Source organism: Thalia democratica, chromosome 4 (genome assembly GCF_965202585.1).
Source record: "Thalia democratica chromosome 4, ktThaDemo2.hap1.1, whole genome shotgun sequence".
Lineage (NCBI taxonomy): Eukaryota > Metazoa > Chordata > Thaliacea > Salpida > Salpidae > Thalia > Thalia democratica.
The window spans coordinates 5,271,459-5,282,633 of NC_139168.1; the positions used below are offsets into that span (position 1 = coordinate 5,271,459).

The window sequence follows — 11,175 nt, forward strand, 5'->3', positions numbered from 1 at the left end:
TAATATAAAACAAACAGTTTTAATAGACGAATTCGTTCTAAAAATTAGCCACAGTAAAATTGAATAATCAGCACTAAATTAAAAAAGTACTTTTTTTTAAGGGTTGCACAGAAATCAGAAAACCAATCAAAACAAGCCCCTCTTATATTAAATTATCGGATAATACAAATAAAATTTAGAAATTAGTATGCTTGTAGTATACTTTACATCCACACCATTAACCGTAATTAAATTTAAGCCTAAAAAGTAATACGTTCAACTCTGTACAAACTTAGCAAATAGAGTGGTTTTATTTTGTTATAACTAATACAACTTGATCCAACAACAATTAAAAACAACTTTAATTTTTGATGTATTGAAAGTGTATTAAAAAAATTAAAACATAAAGTAAATGTAAGATAATTTTAAGATATATTGAAACTTCAACTTTAAATTATAAAACAATTAAAAGATAATTAAAATATCTAACTGAAAACTTAAGTATAAAACAACAAAAACAATTTCAAGTATATTTTATGGAACTACTCACCCATAACAAAACTTTCTATACAATGCACAATAAAAATTTCATCAGACGGATTTTCTCTTTTTTAAATTTGTCTAATTGTCTCACTATTTTGCATGCTTTTTTTTTTTTAATGTATCTTCGTGCAATTTTGTTCCCTCGGGCAGTTTTAACATCACCCACGTAAAAATTATTATTATTTTTTGTTTAATCTTGTTTTATTTCATATTGAAGTTTAGTATAATTTTAGTCTAATTTAAAATTGCATCACTACATGTTTATTTTTAAAAAAGGGTTACTTTTATTGAAATAAAATTCTAGTCTTATATTTATTAAATGTTTTTTAGTCTATATTAGTTTTTAAACACAATAATTTAATTTAAATCTAAAAAAGCTAAAAAAAAATTAATAATAAAATAAAATCTATTTAAACCTAATTAAAATAAAATTAATTACAATTATGACAAAAGTAAAATTGTTAAAAAGTTTTTTTCTTTAAAATTGTTTCACGCTAAAGCGATGATCACAAGTAAAAAACTAAACAAACTAACAAGTTGAAACGGACAAACATTTTATAGAGTTTTTAGATAAGTACTTTTTAACAATTTAACTTTTGTCATAATTGTATAAAGGCTCCTTAATTGTGAAGCTCTCTAAAAATTTATTGTTAAAACTCCAATATAAAATGAATTACACTAATACATGCTTATTATTGTTTTTTTTATAAAATATAAAGGTTTTATTATATTTTCTATTAAGTTATTTTAAGTTAGTATTTTTTGTGCAAAATTGACCCTCCGTGCAAAACTGTCACTGGTGCAAAATTGTAACTCGTGCAAAATTGAGCTTCCGTGCAAATTTGTCTTCGTGCACTTTTGTCCCATCGTGCAATTTTGTGCCCTTGTGCAAACTAGTCTTCGTGCAAAAGTATCTTCGTGCACTTTTGTACACTGGTGCAATTTTGTTCTCGTGCAATTTAGTACCAACGTGTAATTTAGTAACCTCGTGAAATTTTGTCTTCGAGCAATTTAGACCCGTTCCTATAAAAAAACAGTTTAGCTTTTTTGCTTCGAAAAGCTGCAACTTCAATGATTAAGATAAAAAACGTTTAAAATTAACAAGCGTTAAAAATACTGATTAGTAATGTAATCAGGAATTATTAGGTAAATGAATCGTATATTAGTTAATGAAATCTATTGATACCACTTGTATTTAAAAGAGCTAGAAGCAACATCTTCAAGTTAGAAACAGTCTCAAATAGTAAAACTTTTATGCAAGTCAAGTTTAGTGTTAGACAAGTTTTTAGGAAAAATTTAATGGTTAACTATTGTTAAATCATAAAAATATTTTTTTAATTATGTGAATTCATGTCAAATAAGTATAGTGAATACATTTATTGTTTTAACTGCTACACCTCATTACTATTCTTGAAATTAATACTTTTTAAACGATATCATAACTTGTTTCAAAGTAAAAGAACAATTGTAAAAGTCAGGATATGAAAATAAACTTACATCATCAGTAATAATTTCTTCTTTGACCAGTTAAATTTTTAATAGTTTGATTTAAGATTTTGTGCAACATATTTAGTAAAAAGACTAGCTGATCAAGGCTTGTTTTAATTTTTTTTTTTTAAATCTCAAGCTTTACCAAAAAAAAAGTATTTTTAATTAAACTTTAATTTTGTAAATCTTAATTTATTATTACAAATGTAATTTTAAGCCTAAATGATATTAAATAGATGAAGCATAAGCAAGTTTTTTGAAAATCTAGTTAAATTTTTGCTTTCATAAGTAGCAAGCATGTAAACAATAAAAAGTAGATTTATTTTGCACATCGTTTTGACAAAAGTCAAAAACTGTTTGTGTTTAGCAAGCCAATAAATCTATTAAGTCTGTTTTAATTGGAACAGCCATAATATTAACCTGGATAAAAACTTAAATGTCTTAAAACATTAAAGTTAAAAAAGTATAAGTATTCCAAACAACATAGTTTATTGAGTTAAAATCAAACTGAAATTTAGTTATAAGTGATGAAATTTAGATACTTTGTTTACTCCATGTTTGTTTATAAAGGCGTATTAAAAAATTTAAATTATTAGTAAGATAAAAGTACAAATAGTTGTTGTTAGATAGTTTTACAAGTTTTTGTTGTTTAGGGACAAATATTAGCAAAGGTTTAAATTATGTAAAACACAACAATATTAGTCATAACATCCAAAAAATATCATTTTATACTTAATTGACGTAGTTGATAAATAAAAAATACTTGTGTTACTTTCATTAATGTATTATTACCTGTTAATAATTTCAGCTATTTAACACAAAAAGTATGACTCATATTAAGTTGATAAAAGACGCTCAAGATTTCTTCGATCAGAACAAATGCACTGACGCTATCCGATGCTGGGAGAAAGTTTTAAAATTGGGAAAGTCCCTAAACAGTGAAGGGTTTAGTCTCATGCTCAAGCCTTACATCAAAATGAAACAAGAATCATTTAGGCGTGTAAGATCCCGTGAGTTTCTCAAATTCAGTTTAGTAAAAGAACCATAATAGTTTTCTATATCTCAACTATACTGACGTTAACATTTTCAAACTCTAAACAATTTAGAATATTTTTTAAAGATTTTGATGTTCTTTTAACATTTAAAAAACTATAAATACCTAAATTCAGTGATTAGAAAACAAATATTATATTCAAAATTTAAAATGTTTATTTTATTACTTTCAACAGGTGAAGATGATGAAGATAAACACAAGGAAGAAGTGGAACTCAGATGTAAAGAGTTATTATACCACATTGATGACTACTTACTCAAAAACGAAAATCGTGTAGATCAGGGGACTTTCGAGAAGCTTTCAAGGCTCCGAGGCGAATGCTACTGTGATCTCTTCGAAGTAAAAGGCAATAGAAACACTATAGCGCGCATGTTTGTTTTTTACCTCCTCTTAAAATTTATTTGCTCATTGCTTTATTCTATTACTCGCGAATCAATTCGCCTTCTTGGCAATTTCTTGTCCCAGATTTGCTTGACCTTTTTCAATGTTTTTTGCCAAATTTCATATTTAACAACATCCTGTTGGCAAAAACTTTGTGCAAACTTCAAAAAGTTTTTCCAAACATCAGAAGGAGAGCATTTGAAGAAAAATATGCGCAAGTTAGTAAATATAATCCATTTATTTGGTTAGATACATTTTTGTTCATTCTTGTAACGTGTAACTTCTAATTAGAAACATTCTGTTTGTGCTTAAAAACAACTATGAACATTTTGTTGTCATTATTTGAAATAAACCTGTTAAATGATTATCATTTGTTGTATTATTATTTAATGCAAACATACTAGATATTGGTTTAATAGACGATGAATTAGATTAAAACAAAATAAAAAATGTCAAGTTTATCAAAATTATTAACTCTATAAAGCCATTGTGATAACTTATCTTTTTTTTTTACAATGCCAGTGTTTATTTAAATTAATACTTAAAAACAATTTCGTTGAAATCGAAACTTTTGCTACCTAATTGATAAAAGGTAGCGACGCGTGGGGAGATACACTCTGATAAGTTGAAAAAAAAACTTTACAAAATAAATAAGTTTTATCCTTTTTGTTATAACTTACAAGCTGAACAAATATTTCAAATATGTCTCACAAAGTGTACTTGTTATTCTAAAATGCTGTTGAACATAAACTTATATAAGAGTCAAGAAAGGAAGAAGCTGAGAGCCCTTGGTGTTAAAACTAATTTGAGTCACCTACGAGAAAAAAGTACTAATTAAAAAAATGTTCAAGCTAAACTTATCTTATAAAAACGGTTTAAGTATAAATAACATTAAAAATATATACTACAGTGTATACATACTTACAATACATTGTTAACTTCATTATACTAATAAATAGTTTTAAAATATAAAAAAAAATAATATTTTTGTTTGTAAGTAACTACTAACTTACATTGAAAGTGATTAATCCAAGTCTGTACTATCTAGTAGATTTGAAAAACTCCTTAATTTTCGATACAAATAAGCCTATTAATATCTTGAAATAAAAAATACTTTCAAAGATTTTCAACTTCTATTGGTTAGCTTATTTTTTAATAAGCAAAACACTAGTTAGTAACTTAAGTCCACTGTTACAAAAGGAAGGTCTTTAAAATAAATTTTAGTAAAAAAAAAATTAATGTTTAATTAAAGAATTATTTAGTTAAATAATAATTAGTCATTAAATTTAATTAAATATTAAAATTAATTAAAGATAATTTGTTTTTTAAGTTTAATTAGATTTTTTTGAATTACTTTCTGTTACTATTTTTCATATAAAATATCTTCAATAAATTTAAATCAAAAACTTAAATCACTGACAAAAACACCTAGCTCATAAGTATACAACTACAAATCAGCTTCAGAATTTGAAATGTGACACTACCGGGTTTTGAACTTACGCAACCCGTGTTCACCGTGCTTGGCAGCTAGTGTATTAACGCTTTGACCAAATTACTCCGCAGCAAAATCAGCTTTTTGCAATTTTAATTTGTTTTTTTATCAATTATTTCTGTGCATCGAAAATAATAATGAATAGCTTTTAATGGATCATACAAGTTAAAATATTTTTCATTTTATATTTAATAAATAATTAAAACAAATATGTTTCAAAAAATAATTTTGATGCAAAATATTTTAAGATAACCTTATTATATCGGTAGCTACAAAAAAAACATCTATGTTTTATAATTTTGATTTAAAAGTAACAGTTAAAGTTGTCCATTCGGGTTCTTCTTGAAAAAAAAATTAATTAAATATTAAGATAATAAATATAGTCCTGGATATGACGTTAAACTGTTCTGGTGCATGACCCGATAACTGAAATGTTTTTTTCGTGCACCAGGTCCTTGGACCAAACTTTTTGAGTGTTTTTTGTCGTTCAATAAACAATATCTAATAGAGCAAAACATTGCTTTCTTAAAGAATTATAAAAGAAGAAAATTTTAGGTTTTTCTTATCACTAAAAAGTTTTATTGTGTAATCCGTTAACTTTTTGCTAAGCATTTTGTGTCTTTTTCACATTGTTCAATAAAAACAGTTTTTGATTGGCAATTTTGTTTAGCATTTTAAAGAAACTTTCAAAAAGTTTAATCTTTACTAACTTATTTTATATCGTGATAAATTCAGCATAAGTCTATATTTTAAGTTTTTGTTGTTCGTAAATATTACAAACAGGACTTTAATAATTCTTTCGGACTACTTAATAAAGTTCAATTACCTATAAAACAAAGTTTCATGCTCGAGAAACTTAGTGGCAACTTGCTCGTAGAAATTTGGCAATTTTGATATTGATGTTTGTTGCTGTTTTCATTCATTTTTAAATTAAAAGTATTAACAGTGTCTCTTGTTTCTTACTGTCTATTTAAAACAATCTAACGCAATTTTAGAGCATTTATTTTCTAGAGTTCTGAAAATCCTGACATCTTCATTTTTTTCTATTTAATTAATTTTAAAAGAAATTAAAGAATTTTCGAAACTATTCAATTTAGTTCTTTAAGTTAAGTTTACAGTTGATAGACAACATTAATTTATTTTTTTCCGTTTAATTTTACTTAAATATTTTTAATCCAATTAATTTTCATAAAGGAAATGAAATTTTATTTTAAATAACGTTCGAATTTAAGTTACTTAAAAAACATATTTTTATTATTGGTTTTGTTATTTATTATACCTGCTTATGAAAAAAAAAAATTAAGTAACAGTCGTTTACTTTGTTTTCATTAAAAATCTGTACTTATAAATTAAAAATTTAAAGTTAAATTGTTTGTTAGTTTTACAAAAACTTTTAGCAATATCAAGTTTTTGTTAATAAAATCCTTTCTATTTTTTGTTCTTCTTTACAAATTTAGCCCTGATAGTGACTGTAGACTTTTTTGGCTTTTTGTAAAATTGGCATTTTATCTAAATCAGTGATTGCTATAGTAAAGAATTTAGTTTCTTTCTACAAACTCAAGGTAAGTGTTAAGTTGTACTTTTCTTAATGATAAAGCAAATATGTTTATTTCTTTTAAGGAAAAGGTGTTTACTTAAAATATTTTTATTAGTAGATAGTTAATGTGGCTTTTATTTCAGGTAGTATCTAGATAAAGTTAATATTTACAGAAATTAATTTTTTATAGTTGTAAAATATATATAAGTAAGTTTATTGGTATAACATTTTAATTTGATGACTCATTTTTTTTTAATGATTTTAATAAAAAAAAACAATTAAATTGTACAGTCAGTTTTTAATTTTAATTTTAGTTATTACACTGAACTATTTTAATTTTGTAAATTTTGAAGAATCAAAGAAGTTGTATAAATATTTTCCAACCATTCTTGAATATTTTTCTAACTCTGAGAGTATATATTTTATTATATCATTTATTAATTTTTATGCTATAAAGGATGCCCCACGCCAGAAGTTTAGTGTTCAGTAAGACGTCAGTCACCCCAAAGAGGCCCTATGAGAAGGCCAGGTTGGACAAGGAGTTAAAACTCATTGGTGAGTATGGACTCAAGAACAAGAGAGAGGTTTGTATTTATTGTGTACAAATATGTTATAAACAAAGATTATCTTCAAAATATTATTAAAAGTATTACTTGTTAGTTAAGTTGATCCCTGTATTATTAAATTTAAAAATCTTCAGTTGCAAGTAAAACTGTTAACTTTTTTTTTTTCAAAAAGATTGTTTGTTATATAAAGTTCAAAGTTGTAAAAAAAATGACAATGTTGGTCAGCTGACTAAATTTCTTACTGAGGAATAAATGCATATTGAGGCTTACTTTCTATGTATTGTACTATTTGCAATAAAAACTTAAAGTATTATGGGGTAAACCACTTAATTATAATATATTATAGCATCTTACCTCACTTTATTTTTGTCACTTTTTTGTTTTACATTTAGTTTAGTGGACTGAATGTTTTATTGAGAAACAACATTTATCCACACTTATTAAATATTCTATTATACAGTACCTCACATATTAAATGTTCTGCTATACAATACTCATGCTATACAGTCTTTAATATTTGGGCCTGCAGTTAAGAAAAGTTAAAAAGGGGTTTAAAACCAACTTTAAAGAAATTTATATTTAACTGTGTGAATTTTATCTGCACTGGTTGGTCATTTTAGAATTATTTATTTCAAAGCTAAGGAACCCCAATACATCTAATAAATCTACAATATGTATGATGCTTTGTAAAATATGGTTTTGGGAACAATTCTATAGTTTTTAAGTACTGATATATTTAATTTGTTACACCCCTAATTTTTAAAACTCTATTGTTCCATAAGAATTCACAACCATAATACTTTTTTTCTCTTGTATAGTTACCTATTGATTATAATGAAAGTATTGGTATTGTTTTATTTTTCTACCTGTATTATCTTACTTGCTTTTCTAACTAATCTTGTCATTTACTTCACTTAAACTTTAAGTTAAAGATTAAAACTTTAAGTCTTAAGGCAATGCAAAAATATATACCCACTATTGTACAAAAAAAGGTTCTTGAATAGTTAACTATTTTTAATTCAATTTTAATTTTTAATTCAATTAAAATAGGGCAGTACAATCAATACAGTTCTAATATTTGAGTTGGGTTTAAGACTGATTATAATTACAAGTGTATTTTAAAAACAGCAACTAACCTTTCACTAGTCAGTTTTATTTGTATTAAGAGTTTAAGGTTCTTGAAGCTTTTGTTATTAGTCAAAAGTATACTTTAATGATTATTTTTACCAAGGGTGTAAAAATTCCAAAATTGTGATAATCAACTAGCTTATTTTTTTTTAACTGATCTAGTTTTATTATCTGAACCAGATTAGTAATATAAAAAATTGACAAGACAAACTATACAGTGACTAAACACAATAACAGATTTTGCTTTTAGCTTATGCCAAAATTAAAGACCTTATGTCTCCCTGTCTTAAATTTATTTGACTATTTTTAAAAAACTGATAATTACACTTGTTATGGTATTCTACTTTTATATAAAATGTTTTATACCCACTTACAGGTATGGGGAGTTTTATCTAAAAAATATTTTTTAAATTTGTATTTTTAATTATAATTTTAAATTTTCACACACAGGTATGGAGAGTCATGATGACCCTCGCAAAGGTCAGGAAGTCTGCCCGTACCCTTTTGACCTTGGACGAGAAGCACCCAAAGAGGCTTTTCGAAGGTAAATAGTCATGGTATTTTGAAAACTGCAATTTTGTTACCAACTGCACAGTGCTTGTCACTTTTAGTGTAACTGTATGATTTGTAAGTTCTTAATTTGTAAAAATTAAGCTATTACATTTTTTAGTAGATAATTGCTCGTGGGTAACTGTATAACTTGTATGTGTGCATGGTGGTTAATCTACACATTTTATGTTTTTTAGTTGTCTACTTTAAATTAGTGGAGCAGTTAATGCTTAATATTAAAATTGGTTGTAAAGAAAAGTATTTTAACCAAAACTTAGTTATGGTGGCTACTAAGAATCAATTTTATAAGAATGGTTTCAAAGTAGATTTTACACAAATACCATAACTCTTAAATCCCAATGTTGATGTTTTTAAAGAAAGACTGTTATAAAGTTTAGACATGATTTAAAAAACACTACTTCTTATTTTAAAAAAGTTTTGTGATTGGAGCAGCTTATGACATAACAAACTTTACTTTGGACTATGGTTTAAAAATAAGCATCATTATTATAAGCAGTTTTGATTCATATTGTGCAGCTTAAATCTTAATGCTTTAAATTATATATACTTAGATTACTTAAACGTTTTTATATGGACTGTTGTTACAATGTCCACCATTTCAATAATTATTATTTTAATAGTTAACGTTTTGTATATCTATCTGAAACATGCAAACAGAAAGCTCATAATTTAACAACTAATAAAAAGTTTTTATTAATCCACCTATGCTATATCATTAATACTATATTTATTGTGGTAAACACAATTAACTTTACACCTCGTCCACCGTATCACAAATTAAAATTTACTAGACTAATCATACAATTACAAATAAAAAGCCTAAGATGATCTTTATTGTTCAGCGGACCTAAAAACTACTGAGGACATAATGCTTCCTGAGGCTTTACACCATTTGGAACTTTGATAAGTAGAAAAAAATACAAATAATAATTTTAATTTTTTCACGCAGGTAACGCACTCCTCCGTCGCCTCGTCAGGATCGGAGTGTTGGGAGAGGACAAGATGAAGCTCGATTTCGTCCTTGGACTGAAGGTCGAAGATTTCATGGAGAGGAGGCTTCAGACCCAGGTCTTCAAGCTCGGATACGCCAAGTCCATCCACCACGCCAGAGTCCTGATCCGTCAGAGACACATCAGGTGAGAAATTTCTTGCGTCGAGAACTTATTATTGTGTATACAAGTTGTTTGCCTATCAATTTTTTTGCAAGCTGTGATTTATATTAGCAACACGCCTATGATGACTCTTATTGTTCAGCGGACCTAACATTTCGATGAGGACTTTATGCTTTCTGAGGCTTTGTGAAATATAACTTATATTGTGTAAATGTTGTGTAAAAGGTTTAGTACGTTGTATGAGAAATAGTCGGCTGACAATTGTTTCTTCCAACTGTAACAAACTTGAACCAGTATAAGAGTAAAAAAATAAAATATCGGAGGTGCACTTTACTATAAACCTTTTTTTTACTGTTTTCACTCAAACTTGTTTTAATCAAAGAAATATACTGAAACTTAAACACTTTTGAATACCTTTTTTTAAAACTCAGCTTGCTTCTACAACGCAGCCATCTAAAAATCAATTTATTCTCACAACAGAGTACGCAAGCAGGTGGTGAACATCCCATCGTTCGTGGTCCGTCTCGACTCTCAGAAGCACATCGACTTCTCCCTCAAGTCACCATTCGGTGGCGGCAGAGCAGGAAGGGTGAAGAGGAAGAACCAGAAGAAGGGAGAACAGATGAACGAGGAAGAATAAATTAAAATTAATACTACAAGTGTAAAGTCTAGTCTAAACTAGCTAGTCAATAAACTGTTTAGATAATCTTAAATATATGTTGAATTTTGTTATATATATATTGGTTAATGTAAGGGTGGGCAATATATTTTTTCGGTTATCCACGTGTGGAAAAAATTAGTCTTAAGCGGGCCAGAAGAAGGAAAAAAATTATTTAACTTTAGATAGCTAAAATATGTGTTTGTTATTATAGTTAATTGAACGACAAAAAAAGACGCTCAAAATATTTAGTCTTAGGATCTGGTGCTTAAAGAACCTTTCGGTTATCGAGTCGCACGCCACTGATACCTTTTAACATTTTGTTCAGGACAATTTAATGTTGTCATTTCATATAAGACGTTGTTACTTGAAAAAAAGGTGGTAACAGTGACGAGGATGAAGAATATATTATTTAATAAAATATTTGAAACGATTAAACTTGTTACTTCCTAGAAAGTTTAAAATCACTAAACAAATTTTCAATATAACAACTTGTCAGTAATTTTATTAACTACTTTTGTAAGAAGTTATACGACTTATCCAAATGCCATTGAAAGCAAGAATTATAAATAGTTAGACTCTTGAATTTTTCGTTCCATTCAAATGAACAATAGTAATAACAAATAATAAATTTGGCTTTGTTGAAAAACAATCAATTTTCAATAAA

At 26.6% G+C, this 11,175-nt stretch overlaps 1 protein-coding gene across 1 annotated transcript; it reads left to right on the forward strand.

Moving 5' to 3' along the window:
• The first annotated feature begins 6,932 nt into the window (after positions 1-6,932).
• On the forward strand, positions 6,933-10,490 carry LOC145835228 (small ribosomal subunit protein uS4-like). Its single transcript, XM_082942789.1, has 4 exons — positions 6,933-7,058; positions 8,619-8,712; positions 9,688-9,874; positions 10,331-10,490. The coding sequence occupies exons 1-4, from the start codon at positions 6,933-6,935 to the stop codon at positions 10,488-10,490; spliced, it is 567 nt and encodes a 188-aa protein (XP_082798915.1).
• The last annotated feature ends 685 nt before the right edge of the window (positions 10,491-11,175 follow it).

Coding starts and splice junctions, on each gene's coding strand:
- LOC145835228 (XM_082942789.1), top strand. CDS start 6,933: ATGCCCCACGCCAGAAGTTTAGTGTTCAGTAAGACGTCAGTCACCCCA. Junction 7,059..8,618: donor GACTCAAGAACAAGAGAGAG/GTTTGTATTTAT, acceptor TTTCACACACAG/GTATGGAGAGTCATGATGAC. Junction 9,875..10,330: donor ATCCGTCAGAGACACATCAG/GTGAGAAATTTC, acceptor TTCTCACAACAG/AGTACGCAAGCAGGTGGTGA.